General features: G+C 36.8%; 1 protein-coding gene across 3 annotated transcripts; it reads left to right on the forward strand.

The window, feature by feature from the left end:
- Positions 1-25: 25 nt before the first annotated feature.
- On the forward strand, positions 26-14,533 carry eefsec (eukaryotic elongation factor, selenocysteine-tRNA-specific). 3 transcript variants are annotated; one of them, XM_030133971.1, is made up of 8 exons: positions 26-85; positions 501-816; positions 3,136-3,343; positions 3,878-3,974; positions 5,260-5,424; positions 6,454-7,086; positions 10,801-10,957; positions 13,757-14,533. In XM_030133971.1, the coding sequence occupies exons 2-8, from the start codon at positions 513-515 to the stop codon at positions 13,939-13,941; spliced, it is 1,749 nt and encodes a 582-aa protein (XP_029989831.1). In that variant the 5' UTR covers positions 26-85; positions 501-512; the 3' UTR covers positions 13,942-14,533. The 3 variants fall into 3 exon arrangements, with proteins under 3 accessions (XP_029989831.1, XP_029989832.1, XP_029989833.1); XM_030133972.1 differs by having other exon boundaries at positions 54-81; XM_030133973.1 differs by having other exon boundaries at positions 65-85; positions 505-816.
- Positions 14,534-25,412: the final 10,879 nt, after the last annotated feature.

The raw sequence follows: 25,412 nt of genomic DNA on the forward strand, positions 1-25,412 counted from the left end.
ATTTCAAAACCACGCCTCTTAAGGTTTTCATTTCCGTCAGTGTTACAGTCTGTCTGGTGCAGTAGAAACTGCGAGAAACTTGTCAGTGAGTAAAGTATAACCATATATTAACCTGAAAATAAAAATATAGAACTTTTATTTCGAGATAATTGTTAAGTTTAACCATAGAGACAGCATTATAAGTAATTTTTTCCTTTTAAAACTTTTATCAGTGTCTGAAAAATCGTTCCGTGTTAGCATGCTGTCATGACAGGGTGAAGTAACAGTACGGAGTAGGTTTATCTGGGCTGATTTCAAGCAAAAAAGTATTATTTTGTACATAACAGAGCTAAAAAATGAGCTATAACGGTTTGTATTAAACGTGGCTGGGTTGTGTCTTAACAGTGGACACTAGTATTGACTGGCCAGCGCAGCACGCCGTCTGATGTTTGTGTTGGAGCTGAGCTCAAGGTCCAGCTCAGAAGTAGAACAGGTAATAACCGCAGTTTGTGTTGCATCAGACAGGAGGCAAAATGTCAGAGTCAGCTGACAGTCACACTAAGACTCTGAACTTCAACATCGGGGTGCTGGGGCATGTTGACAGCGGGAAGACGTCGCTTGCCAGGGCGCTGAGCAGCACTGCCTCCACCGCCGCCTTCGACAAGAACCCGCAGTCCCGGGAGAGAGGCATCACACTGGACCTGGGCTTCTCCTCCTTCACAGTGAATCTGCCGGATCACCTGAGGCAGGAGAGCGGAGGGCAGCCGTATGACAGCCTGCAGTTCACCCTGGTCGACTGCCCGGGACACGCCTCTTTGATCCGGACCATCATTGGAGGTGAGGTTTCTGAATTTTGACCCATGTTGGTGCCAGGTGTCACATAGGTGGTAAACACACCATGGACACAATGAGAATATTTGATTACTGTCCCAATGGTATGATGATGATGATGATGATGATGATACAGGTGACATTTGACAGCTGGGTCTCTCCATTAGAACTAATATGATGCCCTGCAATTACGCCTGTCTCACTCATACAGTATATAATGACACCTCCACAAGCCAGGGTTTGCTGTCAACCTGCTGTACTAACTGTACCAAATTAACTAGTGACTAATTATACATAAAACCAAATTTAGTATGGATTACATTTTATGTAATTGCATTTGTGCAAAATGGCAGTGATGCAATAATGAAAAAGCAAATAGTACAATATAAAAAAAAAAGGTGCTGTAATTACATTTAGATTAATATAAATGGGGATAATTCCATACCAACTCACTGAGGCCCGTTTGAAATGTCATGGGTTTTCTTTCCCATGAGCTTCTATTAAGTTCTTGGGATCTTGCAAAATCTTAAAAGTTTTGTCTAAATACTATTTTTTTTATGTATAGATTTGTAAATTTGCATAGTAAGTAGGTATATTGTTAGTGAAGCTACTTACTATCACTAGAGTGGCCTGAAATTTGTCTTCAACATCCAAGAAACTCTAAGTCTTATTTAGTTACACATGCACTGATGTTAAAATATAATTAATAATTATAAATATTTTGTTGCCTTAAAGAAAAAAAATGTTTTTTCAAAAACAATCTCCATTCCTATTGTGTGCAGTATAATGGTAGTTATTTCATATCTGCAAGCTTTTTTTTTTTTTGGTCCTGCCCAAAAAAACGACTACCACAGATCTTTTTCAATATTGCTACAGACCTGAAACCCTCCATTTTTCCCAAGAAGGATTATTTGATCTTTTTCTAAACTTTTCTGATGTTGAAATGGTAATATTCTATTGTAAAATTCTATCCATATCTCATGGAAGCTATTTAGAAATTTGAAACATGTTTTATTACTCTTGAGAGTTGATGATTTGGGAGAATTTCAAAAGTTTCTGTACTTAAGGAACTGAAGATAAATATCAGATTGCAGCGGTAAAAAGTAATAAATTAATAGCAGGTAACAAATTGTGTGTTTCTGTAAATACACTGACCATAAAGTTGGAATAAAATATTTCCAGGTCTTCCCATGAAATGACTGTGACAATGTGATTTACTCTTGGTAGATAAAGTGTAACTGGGACTCAGAATGTAATCATTGAACCTGGTCAAAGGTAATTAATGATGTGTATAAATAGACATAAAAAGAGGAATGTGTCTGAAAACAAAATTATTCCAACTGCATGGGTAACAGTATGCTATAAACACTACCAGAATTTGACTGACTCATGTGATTAATTATTTTCCAGGCAGCATTTATAACAGGTAATGAATTTTCTTAAAGTTTTATAGGAATAATTCACCATCCAAATGTACAAAATCCATAAAGTGTGGAAGCGCAAAAGAAGTTGAATGAAACCCTACAAAAAATAAATAAATAAATACAGTTCCACATAGATTCTTGACTTGTCCAGCAGAGGGCAGCATCTGTCTTGGAAAAGTATAGTGATACTGACCTGAATGGTGGGAGTTCGAGGCATTGACACAGTTGTGATGATCCCCTCTGTTCAGAGTACACTAAACAACTCACTGAGAGGCCAACATTCTCAAGTTTTCCACCCTATTTGTTACTCAACCTAACAACAGCGCTTTAACTATCTCTAATTACAACAGCTTAATACCCTAACACGATTAACTGCTGCAGAAGTGAATCTTTTATGATGGAGACACTTGAATACTGGATGCTGCTGTGTTGTGTGTCCAACATGTGAAACCTATAAGCCATTGGGGTGGCACATGCTGTAGATTAAGGAGGAAGGAAAGTGTGGGGATCGGGGTATGTATTAAACTTCCCCCTGTGTCCCAAGTGAGGAAAGCACAGGAAAGAGAAGGAGCCAAATAGAAGGAGAGAAACAAGGGGAGCACAGGAAGGCAAGACCGCCAAAGTCAGGAAAAGAAAAGAAGGAAAGGAAAGACGACCAAGTGAGCTGCAGCTTCAGTTTCAGCCTCTAGCCCTTTTACTCTCTTTGCTTAAATTCACTGCTCCTCTAATTTCTCTACTTGTTTTACTGTTATTCTTGGGCGTCTTGTCTTTTCCTGTTTGTCTTGCTGTTGTAAGCTTTGAATCTTTTTATAAGTAATGAGTAACAGAAAAGAGGAAATGTCTTTTTGTCTGCTTTTAGTATTAATATATTTTTGATTGTCTTCCATTTTTTTTGTCTCAGGAGCACAAATTATAGACCTGATGATGCTCGTCGTTGATGTGGTTAAAGGGATACAGACTCAGACTGCAGAGTGCCTGCTGATTGGAGAGCTGACATGCCCACGCATGGTGGTTGTTCTTAACAAAACAGACCTGCTGCCACCCAACAAGAGACAGAGTGCCATTGAGAAAATGACCAAGAGACTCCACAAAACTCTGGAGAGCACCAGGTTTGCATTTCACACAAATATGCACACAGCAGGTCCTGCAGAAGAAGCTAAGCTGCAGGACAGCAAAATCTTAAAGTTAATTTTTAAACTCTTTGATTCATTTACCCTTTATCTGTATTTCATTGCTAAAATTTGAGAAGGTTCATTTGTTGCAAAGTGTGACTCTTTAGGCCTAGTTCACACACCCAGGGAAAAAAGCAGCCACATAAAAATACAAAAACACAACTGAAATATAGCAGGCCAAACAAACAGGGAGTACAACCTTAAAGCCATCTTAGCATTTTGCACACTGACATCAAACAGAGAAGTGTACAACACTCAAATGAAGTTTTAAAAATATGTTCACTGTGGAGTTTTCCAAAAGGTCTGTTGTCAGTGTATAAGAAAATAGCTGTGTAAATGTGGACTCAATTGTAATTATATCAAAATTGGGCAATCTTATATCAAGCCAGCTGAGACTTGTTTCTTATTATAGCTTACAGTGAGATTACTAAACTGTTAAGTAATTTTAATACAATTCTTTCTTTTGACCAGGTTTAAGGACTGTCCTGTGATTGCTGTGGCAGCAAAGCCTGGAGGCCCTGAGGCTCCTGATACTGAGGAGCCACAGGGAGTTCCAGAGTTAATTGAGGTAAAGTTGGTGAAAAACACAAATGGCCCTTTATTTGTACTGATGTTACTTAGAATAGCACATAATGTTTCACTAAGGTCAGTTGAAATGTGATTGAGATACTCTTTAGCACACAGAGTTTATGCTGGGTATTAAAAATTCGAAAATTTAAAACTGAATTCTTAAAATATGCTGAATACGATTTTGACCCCAAAAAATTATTGTATATAGTCTTCTCTTGAAGTGAGTTTTAATGCTTTTGAAGTTGCACAAAAAATGTTCAGCTGAGAAGCTTTGAGTTTACAGGCAGTAGAACTGCACTGACATAAAAAAATTAGTGCTGTCAAACAATTAAAATTTTTAATCAGATTAATCACAGGGTTGCTGTGGATTAATTTCATTAATCATGATTAAATATCATTCAGTATAATTTTTAGTCTCTATTAATAGCGTTTCATTTTGCAAGAGCAAACAGACTCAAGAAAGAAGGGAATATATATGCACTTAATGTCTTTAGCACCTTCAGCAGTTTCAACAAAACTTGAAACAGAACAACTTGAAACAACTGCTCCGTCTTGTTTTTCTTGTAACTCAAATTTCCCATTGAGAGGACCAATGTGCTGTTTAGCGTCTTCCATCTTCATGGGCTGGTTCTGCTGCCTGTCACTACCGGATCAACTGACCATTTGCACATGTGCGATGGTAACTCTACTTGGACAAACCACCCGAAATGCATTGCCAGAGACGTTCAGAGTCATTCTGCACTGCAGATGGGTTTATTGCGTTACAATTTTTAATCAGATTAATCATGATGATTGATTAATCTGAGTTAACGTGTTAATTTTGACAGCCCTAAAATAAAAAAAGAAAACCTACCACCAAATGAATGCCCTCATCCAACATTGAGAGCACTGGCAGTGATAGGCCCCAGAGTGACCAGATGTTGAAATAGTTTTAAAATTGCATTTATAATGGTCTTTAAAAGGGTCTTAAATTGAAAAAGACTGAATTTGTTGAAACCTACTAAAACCCTGCCTCCATAATCAAGTGTGTGCCTTTAAATTGAGAATATTTAATGATCACTTTAATGGAGATGGGGATTTGGTTTTTGTTATGTATCAGAGAACAGTTTAATACAACAGAGGAGTCAGGGTAAAACAGTGTTTCCTGTTGCCATCACACTGTCTGACTTAAGTTTGATAAGGATCTAATTAGTATCAGTCCTTTTCTGTTTGTGTCACATGGAACTTACTTGACCTTGCATTATAATGAGAAGAGTCTGTCTTTCTTTTTGATCGTCTGTCAGCTTTTGAAGAAACAGACGTACCTTCCTCAGAGAGACCCTGGAGGCAACCTTCTGATGGCCGTGGACCATTGTTTCTCCATTCGAGGCCAGGGGACAGTGATGACTGGGACCATCCTACAGGGGTCGCTGGCTATAAATGACACAGTGGAAATCCCAGCACTAAAGGTACACTCGAAAAAATGGGCACACAATCTGATTCTCTGATGTTTACTAGCATGCAGCATTCCTGAGAGCTGGCAGTGTCTTTGCAATAACCACAGAGTTTCGGAAGTTCAGAAGTTGACTGGAAGTGGACGGACAGAGGGAGGGATGGTCGAATGGGTTCAGAGGATGTGTCAGTTTAATGTGAGGGGAGGATGAGGGGACAGGGGCAGGGGGGGGCGGGCCGGGCTGGCAGCACAGGAGTCAAGTAATTTAGACCAGATGCAGACTTCATTCAGTCTCAGCAGTTTTGTCTGCAGTGATTACATTCACCTCTTGGTGGCAGCATATGGCTAAATTAACTATCTCTTGTTATTGCATTTTGATCTGTCCCACAACTGTTGGTTTTGTCATTGTTTGGTAAAAGATAACCAAAACACGGATAAACATCATCTGTGATTGTGGTATGTCCAAAACCGCAGTAACAAATAGCTGGATCAGATTGTCACAGAGATGTATTTTTCTGCACCTGAGATTTTTCACGATGATTTCTAAATTGAAGTTTTTATTAGTACATTTGTGAGTATTTTATGTTATTTAAATTCATATTTAAATCCACATCAAAGTCAAGACAATAAATTAAATAAAAAATAAGCACAAGACTAACATTATTATTATTATTGTTACTACTAATACTACTACTACTAATACTAATAAAGTGGATGTATTAAAATAATATAAGCCACTGTGGAATCAGTTTTTCGACACTTCAGGCATAAAAGACTAACATTGTTATAGATAGCTCTGTTATTTCTTTTAAGAAGTTTTCACATTCAATAAGCTGTTTTCTTGTAAAAGCAAATAAACAGAGTCTTAACTCTTAAATATGTTCATCTTGTACTGTGCTGATAATAACTGTGTAATGTAACTTTGTTTTTGTTTAAATGCAAGATCGCTAAAATGTGTTTTGTTTCTTCTATTTGTATTAAATTGATGTGAGCTGCTACTTGTGCTAAAATGACTTTAAGCTTGTTTGTTTCTTTCTGACATCAGGTCACCAAGAAGATAAAATCGGTGCAGATGTTTCGGAAGCCGGTGTCAGGGGCCATGCAGGGGGATCGTGTTGGTGTCTGTGTGACACAGTTTGACCCTAAACTGTTAGAGCGTGGTGTTGTGTGCACCCCGGGGTCCCTGCGAACCCTCTACGCAGCAGTCATATCTGTCAGGAAGATTGGCTACTTCAAGGGCTCTCTTGCCACTCGTGCCAAATTTCACATCACAGTGGGTCATGAGACTGTAATGGCAAGGGTGACCTTCTTTGGGCTGCCACCTGTGGATGTACCAGACATGACCCAGCTTGTCATTCAGCCCAGTTCGCTGGAAACACCTTTCACCTTTGACAAGGAGTATTTCTACCAAGACGAATATGTCACCGCTCAAGGACAGGCCAATTCTGGACCTGACCCAGATCAATGGGCTTTGTTAGAGTTTGAGCGGCCAGTCACATGTCCCTCTCTCTGCCTGGTGATTGGCTCAAAGTTGGACACTGACATTCATGCTAACGCATGTCGGTTGGCCTTCCAAGGACGTCTATTACAGGGCTTTGAAGATAAAAGCTATGCAGAGACTGCCCTGCCTCGCCTCCGCATCTATAAGATGAAACACAAAGAGGGACAGGTGGAAAGGGTGAGTGGATGCTTCACACAGTCATTTTTCATCACATGACTTTGTTGGATTTTTGATACCAATCAGTCATTTGTGATATTCTATGGTCTATTTTTCTTCACAACAGGTGGATTTCAGACATTTCTATGCTCTACACATTTATTTAACAATAAAATATTTTTCAGATCAATCTGATAATTAATATTATTATCTTTATAAATGACATAGTGGGATGCTGTGCTCCACAGTGTAACGTAATATATTGTATGAAGATAGAAAAATGTACATAATTTTATAAAATTATTGTATTAATTATATCATGGGCTGTAAATCATATTCTTTTGAGTAATACATGTAATTTTTTTGTCTGTTGATGGCTTTATTGTTTTTCCACAGACGTATGCAGGAAAATCATAAACATGTAGAAGAGTTAACATGATAGAAAACACACCAATTAGTATGATGCAGTTTACAATTTTAAACCATTTATTAACTGAATTTTTAGAAGGATCACAGCATCATGATCTGTACCATTACCAAGATATGAAATTACATATATTGTGACAGAGGATTTTGGAGATATTGCCCATCTCTAATGTACAGGAAACCAATAATTATCGCCAAATAAAACCCCTCAGGGTGCTCAAGACCCCTCTGTTTTATGTTAAGGTCTTGATCCACTCTGTCTGGGTTTATTTTGCAATAATGAGCAGTTCATTATACATTATCCCTTACTAGTCTTTGACCTGACTCTCAACTTGTCCATAATGTTGTCCTTGGCTCTTTGTCCTCTCTATCACCTTGCATATTTCTTTGGCCCTTGTTCTTCGTTGGATGTTTCTCATTGCTGGTGGCACTGGAGCGTGCCTCTCAGACAGAGCCCCTATTGTATATTCATAAACAGACACGTACACACAAACAAGCATGCATATGCAGCCCTGGTGAGCAGTATTCAGGGCATGGGAGGGTACGCATGTCTTAGCATGTGCTGTAACGAAGGTGTGTGGGTGGCCGTCTGACGCCACTGGCCCTGTCTAGCTGTCAGAGGCTGGCGCTATTTGGACACACCTGAGTGGCACAGGAATACCCACATGACTCCGAAACTCAACCCTACTCTCCATTTACTTCTTTGACTCAGCATGTTTTTCTCATGTTTGTGCACTTACCAGTTTGATTTCTGTTCAAGTATGGTTTCTCTTTCATCCTGAATTATGTGATCCACATTGATTCATCAGGATCCAACTACTGTATGAAAAACCTGCAAAATCAATAACAAATTTCAGGCCTAAAAAAAAGCAAATGAACCCTGAGAGTTTTGGAAATGTCTTGGAAAAGTGCCTCACATGTATAAATATCAAATACCTGTGTAGTAAGCATAAGTAGTTAATTTAATATTGAGTGACATAAAAATACTTTGGCATAACAGTTGCTACTTGTACTTTGACAAGGTGTAAATTTACGCAATACCAGGAAAATGTTAATTTAAGGAACACATTTTGACAAATTATGATGTGCAATTTGTGGCCTGTTAAACATTTTGGACAAGGGGAAACTCTAAGACAGTGATACATCGTAATTAATCATGACTTGTCATCGACTGTGGTTATATTTGTATATGGATTATTATTTTTCACACATCATGAACATTTCAGATGTTATAAGGTCATGAAAATTGGCTGCAAAGACATGGAAAAGTCATGGCAGTTTTGATCACTAGAAGGGCACTCAGAGATTGCAGCCCTCCCTCTCACTTCGCAATATTATTAAATAAACAAACCACAAATTATAACATGTATTTTTCTCCATCTTCTCACTTGTTGCTGATGATCATTTTACTGTTACCATGGCAACAAAGTGGCAACAAACTTGTCAGTTGGTGTTTAGCTCATTCCTTTCAAGTTGCTGTCAATAATATAAATTTTATTGTAAGTTTCCAGCTTTCAAAATGAAACACAGTTCTTGCCTCCACTTTTTATGGATCTACTCCACATTCTAGGGCTTTGTCCTCGGCCCATGCCGTAACCTCCCACTGATTTTCATGAAAATCCATGTAGTAGCATTTGCGTAATCCTGCTAACAGAGGGAGGCAAATGGCATATAACCTTCTTGGTGGACGTAAAAAAATAATGTCATGCAGTTTTTTTTCTTACCAAGTGTCAGATTTGACTGTTTTTCAAGACGTCAGCCCTCTCTTACATGTGTGTGAACTGAAGATGTTATGACTTGTGTCATTCCATAATGTACAGTGAAGTTTCCCTGAGTGCACCCTCGTGTTGGGTCCAATTCAGGTTAGGGGTCAAGTGTGCAAACTAGTTTCCTGGCATTAACACCTCAGGCTGTTGACAGCTCCAGTCAGTGACTCAGGGATAGAAGAGCATGTGCAAAAGGTCAGATCGTGGTCATATGATGTTGCATTTGTTGTTCATCAGTCTTCGAGAATGAGACATATGAAATTCCTTTCGAAAAGGACACATTACTGTCATTGTTAAGAAGTCACGGCCTCATCCAGTCACAATTCATATGGTCTGTTGGACGTGTATAGCAACTGTAATTTTTTTTTTTTTTTTTTTTATCAGTGCATCAGTCACGCTTGAGGGACATCAGGGTCAAATGTTCAAGAATGAATGAGGGTTTGGCAGAAGGCAGAGGAAGAGTCAGTGGCTGGGAGTGAGTTGGAGACAGAGTGGTGCCCTTCTGTTATCAGATTAGTGGCGGGTTAGATCGACTTAGTGATGGATGATAAGCAAGAAATACAAACAAATATGGCATAAAATCTGCAGGAGGATGAAAGGGAGTGTGAGACAGCCAGGCGACGAGCCTTGAAGAATGTGACTGATGGCAAGTAGTACGGTTTAATGTTACCTCTTTCTTACCATAATTCTGGGTCATTAAAATTGAAATCTCTTGATTCCAATTTTAGAAATATTAGCCATTACATACAGTTACTGTGCATCCTTTTTAAACCCCTCCTTTTATTCAATTTTCTTTGTTTTTGTTTGGTAAAGTCATTTCGTCAGTGAGTCGAGCTCCTTTTTACTCAACACTTGCACTAACCTGACAACAAAACATAAATTAACCCAACTCATTCTAATGATCATAGTCCCTACATAAAACATATCTTTGCATGGTACCGATATGCTACTGAACTTTAGAGTTACCTTCAACAAATAAGGAACGAAGTTGTTCAAAACTGCATCTAAACCATGAAATCCCTTGTCCCTGTTTATGTGTTGAACTCTGTGCACAGAAACACCACATCTGTAAATTACACCAAAATGCAGTAGAAACCCTCAGTATGGGTTTAATCTTCTATTATGGTACAAACAATGTCCTGCTGGTGTGGTGTTCAGCTGAAAATGGAGAATCTCCCTGCATTTGGTGCTTCATAGGGGTTAAATTCAGACCCTGCCTTTTCCTCAAGTGATGCTTCACTATAAGAGATGGATGTGTATTTTAACGTGCAAACCAAAAACTGGAGACAGACTGTGGCTGTTGTTTATTTCTGCTATGTAAATTGGACCCAAAAACACCCAAAGCTTATCAGTTATTATACCCTAACAACATTTTGAGATTGTTTCTGCCAAGCCTGTGATACGAAACACATCTTGGCATTTTCACAGTCTTAATGAGACAATGCGTTGTACTTTCATATCAGTTTATGCACTAACTAGTCCTCAGTTGACTCCTAACTAGTCCTGTAATTGATAAGTGTGTTTGCTGCTCTCTTGTACTTAGGTGACCGATGATTATACTGTGATTGGCCGCAACCTGTTCAAGAAGGAGACAAACCTCCAGCTCTTTGTGGGACTGAAGGTCATGCTGTCGTCAGGAGAGACTGGCGTTATTGAGGGTGGGTTTGGACAGAGCGGAAAGTTCAAGATTCGGATACAAGGTAAGAGCTCATTGAGACTTTATATAGTGTGTATTTTGACATCTTTAGGTCCTTGATACTCGCTTTATCAGTACATGCATCTTAGGGCACTTTCTCTTTCCATCTTTGGATTTTGGGGCTCTTCAGACAGTTTTCAGGATGTGGTAACATTGGTAGGCCTGACATCCCAAACCACATTCCCAGGATTCCTCTGGGAATTTCCCGTGTTCCGGGGGAAGTCTGTTCAGTGTTTATTTTACCTTCTGTTGCTCCAAACCCACGGCTCCACACCGGGAGGGAAGAGAAAACAAAAACATTTAGAAAGAGAACCTCACCTACATCCTCTTCACCGCCTTGTATTCAGAAGTCTGTGACACACGCACACATCTTCACACACATGAACACACTGCAGACATTCAGTGGTGTTCATCTGAGACTCCCCCTGGGCGTTACGGAGATGACCACACTTTTCTGCTGATTAGAGTGGGACAATAATTGATACAGCAATAAATTGTGATACAGTCTCTTGCATTTTTTATCAATACACCAGTATCAGTGTCATGATATACAGAGCAGACATTGTCCTCGAATGCAGACACTTTAATTTTTAGTTGTTTTTTTCCAGTGTTGTTTTATGTCCAGTTAACTTTTGAATAGTAGATCACATAATATTTATATTTCTACCTATATAACTATCAAGTATATAAATTAATACATGTTGAATAACAGAACCCTGCTTTGTTAAATGGATTTAAATATATTTTGACATGAAAAGCACAACAGATTATGCTCCTTTAACCACTACTACTAAGTCTAATTACTTCAAAGTCTGTTGTGTCTTCACTTTAGCTTTTTCTTTAAGACCTGCACCTAAGAAAAAGATGAATGAAAATGTGGAAAAGTGCACTTCTCATAAACTGTCAAATGCTTTTCTCTTGTTTGTTCCTGCTTCCTCTAATGCTCCACCAGTCTACATCAGACATATTCTTCATGGCAGATCAACTGCTCAGTATTCGTAAAATATGAAGAATATATTTTACCATTTTGCTCCCAGTCTTTAAAAAGCAGTTCATATGTTTCTGATGGACTGCATTTTTGGATATGTGCACGTGTAATTCACAACAGCCATGAGGCTTTTAATACATGATTTCACCAAAAATCATAAAAGGTGTAAGAGGAAAAGCTATTTCTTTTTTTTATGTGCTTACTTTTTCATTTAAACTTATTTTTCAGCCATGACTTAAGTCCAGTTGCTCTATATTTCTTGTTTTTCTTCTTTGCCAAGTTTAATGCTGAAAGTCTGAAGGAACTGTGCTATACATTAGTTTATTGCTTATGTTTTAATAGGTATTTATTTTTGACTTTGTTGACCTTCATTACTGTGTTGGTTTTTCACAAGGCTCAGGGTTTATACTTTGTGTTGTCTGTCCTGAGCACAGGAAACAGACATAGCTCAGGTTGGTTATACGTTTTTCATGTATTGTGTCTGCTGAGTTTGTGTGAAAACAAATCCCTTGTATGTACTCTTTTAGGTTCGTAGACATGACTAATCAACTAATCATCCTGTTACGTTTTAAAATGGAAAATTCAATTGCAAATAACATGTAAAAGAACTATTCTTGTGTGCCACTGCCATGTGAATACAAATCATTATGTTTGGGTGAGAGTTTTGTGGTGGTAGATGGAGGTTTTCAGTTGATTGTAGATAACATGAAGAGATTTCTGGCTGCATTGCAACCATAACAACCCTCACATTGGCGTACCGATAAGAAGAAGAATGCTGGCGCCGTTGTACGTGAGGTTAGACAGCAGCGTGTAAAAGCATTCAACGCAGAACATCTTTTTCTCTTCGATGTACAAAACGTCATGCAAGCAAGCAGTTGGTTTATTTTCTCTCTACACACACAGGAATGTAGGCGAGAAAATATTGTAAAATAGACCCTAGTGCTTTCGTAAAGAGCAGTGAACATCAAGTTAGAGGCTCAAGTGAAGAAAAAGAAGTCAGTGTGTTTCAAACTTAAATGATGAGACATAATATTGTCGGGGCGGGTCAGAAAAACTTAGTGACCAGGAGGCAGAGTCTCCAGAAGCAGCTGGTTTCCTGAACATTATCATCAGTTACATCAGGATGAAGGCATCACCTGCTCTGAGGTCAGAACATAGATATACTGTAACACCTACTGCACACATAACAGGGGGTAAAAGATCTCTATCATATATCTGATGCATCTACAGTGACATGATTAAGCTAACCTTATTAGTGTTCATAGTGTAGGACAGTATATGCTGTTACGCTGTTGTAACGTTTTTACATAAGAGGAAATTAAAGCTTTGATTTTACTACTATGTAGGCTGGGGTATCGTACAACCTTGTACATGTACTGATATTTGGGCTTTGATATTTATTCATAAAAAATCCTTTTCCTCATACAATTAGAAAACTTAACAGAGCAAATCTCTAGTTGTATTTTTTAATCAGGTTATTTGGATTTTTATACTCTCAAAAAAACAGTATTACAGCATAAAATCTGACCTGTTTCCTACCTCCTGAACTGGTCTGTTTTTTTATCACTTATGAAAATATGTAAAAGTCCTTAGCACCAGTGGCATGCACTGACGCTGATCAGATTTACTCTTTTGGTGTTGAAATTTGGTGTCAGACTATACATACTCGATAGTATCTTTTCAGTGGATACTAATCAATCAAAGTTGCAGAATTTGGTATCTAGTCCATGTTATTCTGCTCTTGTGTTTGTTTTGTTTGAGATTTTCTTTGCTTTTACTTGAACCATGTCTTTTTTTTTTTTTTTTTTTTTTCAGAGGGTCTTCATCCAGAAACCAAACAGCTCTTGTCCTCTACCACTAAGAAGAAAGGCAAAGCTGGAGGTAAAGGTGGACAAGCAAATGAAGAGGAGCCCAAAGCCTCAGAGTCTCAACCTGTTGGCATTCACTTACATTTCAAGCGCTACATTTTTGATCCCCATAAAAAGATGGTTCAGTCTTGACCTCTGTCCAGCTTTCAGACTGACACTGTGACTGACCCAGTGGTTGAGACAGGCACAGAAGGGGCAGCTCTCATTAAGGTCGGGGGAATTCTGGCCACTTAAATTTTTTTTACAGATGGAGACAGTCTGCGAAATGCAATGATCATGGAGCACTGAACACGTGAAAGTGATTCTTTTACTCCCCTAAATGGACATGGACTGGAAATGGAAGCTGCTTGTAATTTTCAGATATATTTAAGTCAAAAAAAAAAACCTGAACATGTCTTATCAGTTGCTGAACAGTAAGCTTTTTTGTCTGTATATTTCTTAATTCAGCTTAACCCAGTTAGCATTAACACAATTAATTCATGAGCATTATTACAACATTACCAGTCTTTTTGGGTTTAAAGGTCTCATTATGTTTCAATCTCCTGCTGTGTGATTGAGTAACTTTCTTTTCTGATTTTCTGATTTTAATTTTTTATGTTTTTCCTTCATGGCAGCATTTCATTTTATCAGGGGTAGTAATTGTATCAGAGGTTGTTTAGGTTGAATTAAATATTAAGCTTTTCAGAAAGCTAGATAAATAAAGCAAACCCATGCTGAAACTTGAGCCCTGACTTCTTTCATTTGTAATCACTCATTGTGACATTTATAACAGTGATTTTTTTTTTTTTTGTAAATAATACTTCTTCATAACCAGCAACCAGTCTATTCAATGTAGTTTGCATAGTTATTTCAGCAAGGCACATACTGTCTGCTAAAGCCTGTTCCATGTCTAACCTGCAGTTCTCTGGGCATGGTTGGTTTAGTTTGTCGTCATCCATACTGCATAGTATAATGGATAGACTTTTCCTCCTAATTTTTCCTGATGTTTTCCCAATGTCACGCTCTGTCCAGAATCCATTCGATACATGTACAACCCAAGCTGTGACTAATGTCCACAATAAGTGAAACTACTACTGCCCAGTGAAGCATGCTAGCCTTTAAAAGTATGACAAATACATGATACAGATATTAGAAATGGCATCTCTTGTCATGCCATTAATCTCTGACAGTAATAATAGGTTTTCGATTGGTTTGGGGGAAAAAAATGGTGAAGGCAAACTATAAGTATTTTTTCTGAGCATCCCCTGCAGTTTGTACCTCCAATATATGTTCTTCATAATAAATACATACATATTTTACTGTATGTACAGCATGAAAAACAAAAGTTTCAGTGGAAAAACAGCTTCTATAAACCAAAGTGGTTGTATTTAGTGTGACCTTCCTTTTACGCTTAACATGTCTTTAATCCTTTTGTTCAGACAATAGGACATTTGTGGTTTTCACTTTCTGATTTTTTTATTCAAGGTTTCATTCAACATTCGCCAGATGTTTCTCACGGTTTTTGCTGTTTCTTGTCATGGGGTCAGGGGTCACACTAAATACTGACTTAAACTTTTAGAACTAATTTAGTTCCATTTTTGTGTGGCTTTTAAGGCTGTGCACATATTTCCTCTGTTTTCTTGTATCTGAAGAAAAAAGGCTGAGAAATAAATATGCATCTTTATTTCAATGCTGCAAAAACATCAAATCTAAAGGCTGCCTAAAGCTCTTGCACAGTCATATATATATGTCTATCTCAATCAATCAATAAAATTGTATTTACAGTATATAGTGCCAAATCATAACAAAAGTTCTCTCATGACACTTTACATATAGAGCTGGTCGAAACCAGACTCTCAAGTACAGAAACCCAACAGAATCCTCCAGGAGCAAACACTTATTTTATATATGTATATATATGCATGTGTGTGTGTAGGTATGTATATCACTATTTTATTATATCATTCTTGTTTTATTTGGCATTGACTGGAGTTTTGTGATTTTCTCTGACATGAATCACAAAACTATATGAAGGTCCAGAAGTACAAATATTTATTTCAATCATATTTTCGAAAGGCTTTAATTCATACAGGATTTGTATGAATTAATATGAATTAAACAATACAATAAATGAAGTCAAATTTATGACTTAAACAGTTGAAGAATATAAACATTTTGTTGTCAAATGCAGCAGAACAGTAAATATGACAATTTTCAAACTGAAATTAAAATATGTGTAATATATATATATATATATATATATATATATATATATATATATTTAAAAATTATGCACTAAAAGTATTAACTTACAATTACATAATTAGTATGTCCTGTATTCAATCCGTTCTGCACAGCACTGCACTCAGTCGTTTGAGTAGCTCTATGATTTGCTGCTTATTTAGAGGAGTTACAGCTGTTGGTTTATAGTGTGACGGTACATGAAAAATTCAAGCTGGAGTTAAAATCAGTAAATAGTGTAAAGTGTTGAGGTGCTGAGGAATGAATTTTTTTTAAAGAAGAAAAAATATCTTCTCATTCAGCCATTTTAACAAAATATATAACTTTTCTTACTAAAATTTCCCAACAGATATTGAGCTAGAAAATTATACATTTAAAAGGAATGGGTTGCATTATCTACCAGGAGAGGAACAACATGGTGTTCCTCATTTAAAGGGTAATAAGCACAACTTGCTTATAATTACCATTTTCAGTGTCTTGATTTATTCTGCTTTAAAAAATCTTGCTAAGCTAAATTTGCAAACCCTGCTGGAAGATTTATTTCTCCTTTTGACTGGAGAATTCTGTAATACTGAAGAAGTTGTTTTTGTAGTGTATCATTTACAACCACACACTATTTGAGAGTTAAGAAAAATAAATGTGACTTATCAGGAAAGTGTAGCAGTAATAGGTGGTGTGGTTTGTAATAAAAAAATACTATAAATCACCTGGCAACTGAACGGTATGTGGTGTGTAAATGATCATGTCATCATGTGTACATGCATGTCCGTTCTTTGACAGGTGTGTTTTTGGGGCGGGGCAGTGGGAGCGCAGGACACTCAGTATGTGGTGGATGATGTCAGCACACTGTCCCTGTGAACAGCGACTCTATCTCAGCAGGAATCTGTGGAAATTGGAGAGAGACTGGGAGGAGGGAGGAGCAGGAGCAAGAGGGGACACTGGAAGGATTGTTCCTCTGAGTGACAGTCCTTTTAGTCTTATCTCCTCTCGTTCCTCTTATAGAAAACCAGACAGGGAAAAAAATCTCTGTCGTTTTTTGCTCCTGTGTCTCTCCAATTTCTCTTCTCGAACCACCCACTCTTTCATTCACCATCCATCTTAGTTTTTATTGAAAACCTTTTTCTCTGGCCATTAATGGTCTCATCTCTCATCATGAGACAGCAGTGGAAATCATTTTTAGCTCTCTCAATATTTCCATTAAATTCATAATCACAGAGGCACATGCACATCTTTGTGTCTTTGCTGATATATTGTCGGTTGGTGAGAAATCTAAAATTGTTCAGATCCTTAATATCTTATTTGCATTTTTATTTGTATTTTACCAGTTCTTATTTAATCATGATCATCTACACACCATGGGCTGCTCATTCACTTGATTTTTTGCACCATAAATGACATATTTTACCTCTTAGTACTGGTGTAGTTTGCAAATAAATCCTGCTTGTGTCTCTAATGTTTAATTGTTTACAATGCAGCTGTATTAACTAAAGTAAACAGGCAGGATTGTCACTGAAACAAGAGTTTGCAATCATAGATAATTTTTTAGTGTGGTGTGTTTATGAGCAAACTCAGAACAAAAGCAAATTTAATTGCATTGGGCTGTTGTATATGTCCTGTTTCTGTGTGTATGTGTGTGTGTGGGGGGTGTGTGTGAATGGTGTAAGATTAATGTACAATAATTTAAATTGTAATGTAATGTAGAGGAGACCCCAGGAAGAATAGCAACTGATGATTCAGTTGCTAATGGGGATCTTAATAAATGAAATGAAATGAAATGAAATGAAAGCAAAATATACCACTAATATATAAATAAGGTAAAAGATATAGTGGTGGCTTGTATCATTAAGGATGATTTCTAATTAAAACAAATGCATTGTGGCTTAAATGACAGCATAATGCCTATTTTGTTAACAGTTGATTATTTTCCTCCTTCTCTTGATAAAGATCTTCCTGCATTTCATTAATACAGACACGGGATAGTAGGATCACTGCATTTCCCTCAGTGTGTTTTAACATGCATGTTAATCCTGTTGTGTGTCTGTGTGAATGTGTGAGTGAGGGACACACACCACAGTCTCTTCTGAGCTTAGGTGAGGAGGTTTGGATGGTCTGTAATCTGCTTTTAGAGCAGTATAGCTTATTGTGGCAGGAGAATACAGACGTGGGACTGCAGCTCTACTCACACAAAAACACACACTATCCTTTAGACCTGTCATTCTCAACTCGTTTCACCTCAGGACCATCATTTACCCTTAGTCTTTAAGTCATAACCTACCATTATAGAATTAAAACAAACCAAATATTGTATATATACTGTATACATTTCAAAAATAGCACAGTAAATAAATACGTAGACAGTGTCAGCAATAGTGTTTTCAACAAACTATACACATATTTTGAACTCTGCATTTTTCAATAAACTGAGTGAATGTCACACTTGGGTAGTTTTATGAGTGTGAAGAAAATTAACATCACAACTGTGGCTCCACACAAAATGAGCAAGTCCTACAAAACAATTTTTTGTTATAAATTTATTTGGAATATGACCTCAATCAATAAATAAAGAAAATACAAATAGAAATATAATACAAATAGAAAGTATTTTCACTTCACACTAGGGATCGACCGATAATCATCCGGGCCGATTATCAGTGCCGATATTCTGCATTTTGAAATATATTGGCATTGGCCTTTTTTAAAAATCCGACAGCCGATAAGAGATCAATTTCAAACTGGGTTTTTTTGGCTTTGATGCAGCCGCACCTCTCTTGGTCTGCGGAAGTGAAAGTGAAACTTAACCCTCATTTACCTTTTTGCTACCTCCTGAATCTTTGCAAACTTACTGGTGCAGGACAAGTTTACATTGTGATTAAAAGCAAATGCCAAGGTTTGACAGTGAAATTATCCATGCATGCATTTCGGCCGGGGGGGGCGAACCATGCGCGTTGCAAATCTGAAAAGCTGTTTAAACATATCCTTAAATGCATCTAAAGTTTAAACAAAGTTAAGTGTTGGAGTTCGTATCATTCAAAATTTTGACACCAATACTTTCACTTTTACTGCAAATGAATATCAGCTCCAAATATCGGTTATCAGCCTCCTTGACTACACAGACATCACTATTTAGCCTAAAACGTGACGTAGGCAATTATGCTACGAGGCTAATGGTATGTAACACACTCAGAGTCAGACATCTTGACTATGAACAAAGTAAACCGAATGTACAGAGAACGCAAACCTCTGCCAAGCACCCTGAACAGTGTGCATGTGTGGATCGACTATTTCTTTTTAAATTAAACAGTTTCAAGGTTGTTCTATACAGCAGAAAAAGTTGAAGCTTGGTACCAGTCATGTATATGTCAAATTATATTAAATTCCAATCAATATTTGTTGAGTTATAATGAAAAATGTGTCGTAAATGGGATTTTCAATGTTAAATTGAAATGTCCACAGGGTCCACATTCCACAGTGGATGTGGACAATTTTGTGTTAGATACAAGATATTGTTATAAGCTACGGGTGTATCAAATTTGAGGCTAATCGGACTTGTTTTGAATTTTTAATGAATTTTCGAAAATTGCTCAATGATGAGAGATAGGAAAATTTGAGATTTTGTGACCTTGCTGTGACCTTGAACTTTGGCCTACTTGGCCCAAAATTTAATGAGTTCGTCCCAGGGCCTAGGCCTATTTGTGAGTAAAATTTGATAAAGATGGTTGTAACAGTTTTCCTGTAAAGTTGCTAACAAACAAACAAACACGCAAACAAACACACAAAGCAAAGTGATCACAATACCTCCTGGCGTAGGTAATTAAGCTGTTTCCTTTCTTAAACACTCCTACTGTGTGACCTGCACGCACTTCTGTCTAAATAACATTCCAACATTGGTTTGCATTTAAACTTTTCTTTTTTTTAACAATACTCTCTTCATGACACACTCAGGATTAGTCTGCAACCTTCTTTTGAGTCATGACCCACTGGACCTTAGACAACCTTATATGGTAAAGGACAGTCATTACTCATACTGTATATCGCGGGACACTGACTACAATTGTTGGCTTATAGATGTGGCACTACATCCATCCATTTACCCAAGTGCTCAGTCCTCGTGAGGGACACCTTTCAGCCTGTTAAGTGCATGACTTTGGATGGTGGGAGGGGGCTGGAGAACCTGAAGAGAACCCACACAGACATGGCGAGAACATGTAAACTCTCCACACTGGAGTCAAACCCAGGATCCTCTTGCTATGTAGTGAAAGTGTTAACCACTGCACCACCGTACTGCCCAGCACTTTACAATATTCTTTCTTTAAAAGCTGTAATATCAAACATTTTCAGATTAAAATCTTTACAAATGACAAAGTCTTTGTTAGGCAGTCACGGAAAAAAATATTAGACCACCCTTGTTTTCTTCAATTTCTTGTTCATTTTAATGCCTGGTACAACTATGTTTATGTTTACGCATTTGGCAGACGCTTTTTTCCAAAGCGACTTACAGGGGAAAACCAATTAAATCACTCAATCAATCAAATTTTTATTTATATAGCGCCAGATCACAAAAAAAAACAAAAACAAAAACAAAAACTAAAAGTGCATTTGTTTAGACAAATATAATGGTAACAACAAAATAACTCATAAGAGTTTAGTTTCAGAGCTGATATCCAGCCATTTTCCATGGTTTTCTTCATAATAACCAAAGTCACTTCAGTTCTTACATCAATATCTATGGCATTGTACTGCCAAAAACAGTAGGCATTCCATGTTTTCTTTTCTGTCTGTTTTAGTCACATGATACACACAGGAGTTAGTGCTTGATTGCATAAACATTTTTTTTGATGACTTTTGATGGTCTAATAATTTTTTCCACGACTGTATATTTGTTGACTCATATTATGTGAAATGTTTCTATCAAATCAAATCATAGACGGAATATAAAGATGAACAGTGTGATGCTGTTTCCTCCCACTGTTTAGAAGTGAAGCCAAAATCCAGTGGTTACAGGAGATAACATTTTTCTTCTGTGAGATATCCCACCCCTTCCCATGTGTTCCATGCTATCTTCAGAAAATATGTATGATAGTCATTTTTTGATCCTGCTTAAATTATGTTATTAATTACAGTTACAGTGTTTCTCCAATACATCTCAAGAAAGTTTCAGTTTGGCAGTAAAATAATGTACATTTTATTTTGCTCTGAGATGGCTTTGTGGAAGCATTACAAGCATATTTCACCCCATTCTTCAGAAAAAGTATTAAAGGAGCTGAAAACCCTTTTAAGTTTAGTTATGTTGAGAGTTGCAGCAACATTTTCAGCAGCTCTGGCTAAAGTTAGGGTGATGTTACTTACATGACTTTAGATATGTAGTCTTGGTATGTTAGTCATAACTTTAGCCTTCATCAGTTTACTGAGAAATACACTTTCTTAATTTAAAAATGACAGGCATTGACAAACATCATGTGTAGGACTGGAGTGCAGTACTGATGAGGGGATGTGACATTCAAACACCTGATTCATTTTCCTGTGGCTCATCTGGTGGATTCTGAACTGTGATTGGTCAGTACAACTGTCAATCACCTTTTTTATAATATATAACCTACAAAAAGAAAGTGATCAGATACGGAATGACTTGTATACAAATCAACCTAATAAAATCACATTTGGGAAAAATTTCTTGGACCTATTTATTTATTTATTTGCACATCATAAAACAGCAAGAAAGAAAAAAACAACAACATTCAAACAAGTAACATTATTGTGCAGGAGAGGTTAGAAGCCAAAAGAGCCTTATATGAATACCTCCCAGAAATGAACAATACAAAAGAAAAAAGAATTAAAAATATAATATAATTGAATTAATTAACTAAAGTAAAAACAATAAAAATGTAAATCACATTACAAATCATCAAATGCAAATCAAATGATATATAGCCTTACATTTTTTCATGAATTAAAGTCCTTTTCAGATGCTTTTTAAACAATGATAAAGTAGATGTTGATTGAAGTTCTGGTCATAAATTATTCTACAGATTTGGTCCACGATATTTCAGAGAACACTGACTGACAGAAGTACGTAAAATAAAATTTGCTTGAATATCGTGTAGAATAGTCGTGAATAACAGAAGACAACATAAAGAAATTCTGAAAAACTTTGGGGAGAATATGAGTGAAGTGAACATATTTACACATGAAGACACAGGCCTGGTAAACGTTCACATCAAAAACTGAGAGAAGTTTGAATTTTTTGAAGAATTTTTTTGAATTTTTTTTCAATTGCCTATACTCAGTCAGTCACCACGGGGTTGTGTTAAGCTTCACTTTAGATGAGCTGTCATTACATCCATCTCTATATACTTAAATATATAGTTCAAGCAAAATCCTTAATTTTATTCAGTGTAGCATCACAGCTAATTTTGTTACCTGTCAGTGTTCCTTTACTAACACCACTTGTAGTATTACATGCTGCACTTTAATAAAAATGAAACGGCAGTGCTTAATCTGTAAACATGATTATTGACTGAGCATTGGTGAAAAAAGCTGCTCACATGATCCCAAACCGCTTCACAACCTCATCTACCACTACGCTTTTTGTCATGGTTTTGATTGAGAAATTGCCTAGAAGCAAAAAATATTACATACTGTGTGTCTAAATGTTGTCCTTTTTCTTCGAGATAAGACACAACCGTGATGGGTTTCCTTCAATACGTCTGTCCTTTTTTTTCCTGGTAAGGTCAAATGGGAGTCAGAGGTCAGCGTCTGAGCTCCTGAATGTTTATAGATGTGGAAACAGTCATTGATGAGCAGAGATAACAGCAGCCGCCGAGGAGAAAGAAACAGGAGAAATGGGAGTTGGGGGTGTGTGGATTGGATAATTGACAAGCAAAGCAGAGGGGTAAGAAAAGACTTTAAAATGTGGTTGAAAAAACTAATTAGCAGCCATTTGACTGATAAATGGGTGCAACATTAATTAACAGTTTAACCAGTGGGGATCTGGGTAGGATGCTGACATGCTCTTCACTGTGCTAATATATTCCTGGCCTACTTTAGACTATTATATTCCCTCCTTTATTGTCTAACAGTGGGTTTGAGCCCCAGAAATATATATATATATATATGTTTTTCTTCGTATGTCTTGCTGTTCTGCTCTCTCCAGGTGTTGGTATTGATCTTTACAGATCTGTGCATATAGTCACTGTCTTAAAAAACATCACCTCGCTCTGATACAGATGATGCTTACTGCTGATTATGATGACATAAGCTGCATGTTCTTATCAGGCAGCTCTGCAGTACTAATGAGCACACACACCGATAGAATCACATACAGCCCCCTCACTCCTCTCAACCCTCGCCTGCAAATATAATTAGCCATGATTAAAATGGCCATTGTTTAATTAATACCACCAAAGCCTCTTTCAGACGACTTCTCCATTTCCGACACTGCTTATCTCCCATCCCCCAATCAGCTGTGGATGTGTTTTTGGTTGTTTTGTTGTTGATTTATGCTTGTATGAATGACAAGCATAAATGTGTACCTGCCCACAATCAGTGTTTGGGAGCATCTAGTTACGTGTCATAGTATTATGTAATAGAATGAATGCAGTTTTTGTCTTTTACAGCTAGAAAATTATATGTAAGTAAACTAGTTATTAATCAACATGCTGGTGATAGATCTGAGTTAGAGCTGAATGTGTTCTTTGTTTTAAAAAAGCTTCAGTGCAATCAATGCAATTCAATACAATTAATTTGTAATGTTTTTTGTTTTTGTTGAGTAGTAGGCCGTTGCCTTCTTCTGGCAGATTTCAGGATGTGAATCAGAAAAAACCTTTGGAACAAAATTTTCCTTTTGATACATCTATGAAGGTTTCATTCAGTTACCAGGATGAGGAAGCAGCACAATGATGAAACGGTTACTTTAAACACTTTAACAGAGTTACTGAGAATAAGGAGTAATCTGTAACCTGTTATATTTCAGAGGTAATCTCCCCACCTGTGCTTAGAATTCTGCTAAACTATGTAATTAAATTTACTTTAACTGTTGGAAAATAGTTTAGACTGAAAATTTCCACTTCCCTTTATAATCTGTGGAAATTCAACTGTTTTATGAATTAAAGTGGACACAGTTTCCTCTGACATGCATGGGAGTACTGTGATTTGTTTTTGTAAAACTATATAATGAAAGATATTACTTTTTAAATGACTAACAAATTAATGTCTTGTATGTCAAAAACAAAGCAGTCTGTACATTACCTTACCAGTTCTTCATTGTCCATCCCACACTGTACTACGGTGGCCCAGAGGTGCAACAGGCCAAAAAATTATCCACTAGACGAAAAAAAATATCTACTACAAGAAAAAAAAAGAGAACAGCCTAAAAAAATTATCCACTAGATGAAAAAAATTATCTACTACAAGAAAAAAAAAAAAAAGAGAGAGAGAACAGCCCAAAAAAATTATCCACTATAAGGAAAAAAAGAGAACAGCCTAAAAAAAAATTATCCACTAGATGAAAAAAAATATCTACTACAAGAAAAAAAAAGAGAACAGCCTAAAAAAATTATCCACTAGATGAAAAAAATTATCTACTACAAGAAAAAAAAAAAAAAAGAGAGAACAGCCCAAAAAAATTATCCACTATAAGGAAAAAAAAGGGGAGAACAGCCTAAAAAAATTATCCACTAGACAAAAAAATTATCTACTGCAAGAAAAAACAGAGAACAGCCCAAAAAAATTATCCACTGTAAGGAAAAAAAAGGGGAGAACAGCCTAAAAAAATTATCCACTAGACAAAAAAATGATCTACTGCAAGAAAAAACAGAGAAGAGCCCAAAAAAATTATTCACTATAAGAAAAAAAAGAGAACAGCCTAAAAAAAAATTATCCACTAGATGAAAAAAAAAAATCCCCTATAAGAAAGAAAAGAGACCAGCCAAAAAAATTATCCACTAAAAGAAAAAAAAAGAGAACAGGCAAAAAAATTATCTACTAGCCCAAAAAATTATTCACTATAAGAAAAAAAAGAACAGGTGAAAAAATTATCTACTATGAGAAAAAAAAAAGAGAGCAGCCCAAAACAATAACTTTTCGCGTTAGCATTAGCTTAGCAACGAACCTTCACACAGTGCACACAAGGGCCATTTACCACTGAAAACTAACCCCAACCATACCCTAACCCTAACCTTAACCATTTAACGCCCATGCCTAACCTTGAGCAGACACTGGAACCGTATTTAATCATTTAACTGCTTTGCAAACTATATTAATGTAAATATCTATATTTTAAAATAACTTTATTTTTTAGCGCACGACCTCCACTTCCGGTGGGGTACTTCCTTAACATTAGCCACATTAGCCGAAAGCCTTAAAATTTTTCAGCCTATCCTTTTATT

Source organism: Sphaeramia orbicularis, chromosome 5, assembly GCF_902148855.1.
Source record: "Sphaeramia orbicularis chromosome 5, fSphaOr1.1, whole genome shotgun sequence".
Classification (NCBI taxonomy): Eukaryota; Metazoa; Chordata; class Actinopteri; order Kurtiformes; family Apogonidae; genus Sphaeramia; species Sphaeramia orbicularis.

What these genes read in the sequence shown, in the direction of transcription:
- eefsec (XM_030133971.1), top strand. Translation starts at nt 513, where the DNA reads ATGTCAGAGTCAGCTGACAGTCACACTAAGACTCTGAACTTCAACATC. An exon ending in AAGAGGGACAGGTGGAAAGG is followed by an intron (nt 7,087 to 10,800) that starts GTGAGTGGATGC and finishes TCTTGTACTTAG; the next exon opens with GTGACCGATGATTATACTGT. An exon ending in GTTCAAGATTCGGATACAAG is followed by an intron (nt 10,958 to 13,756) that starts GTAAGAGCTCAT and finishes TTTTTTTTTCAG; the next exon opens with AGGGTCTTCATCCAGAAACC.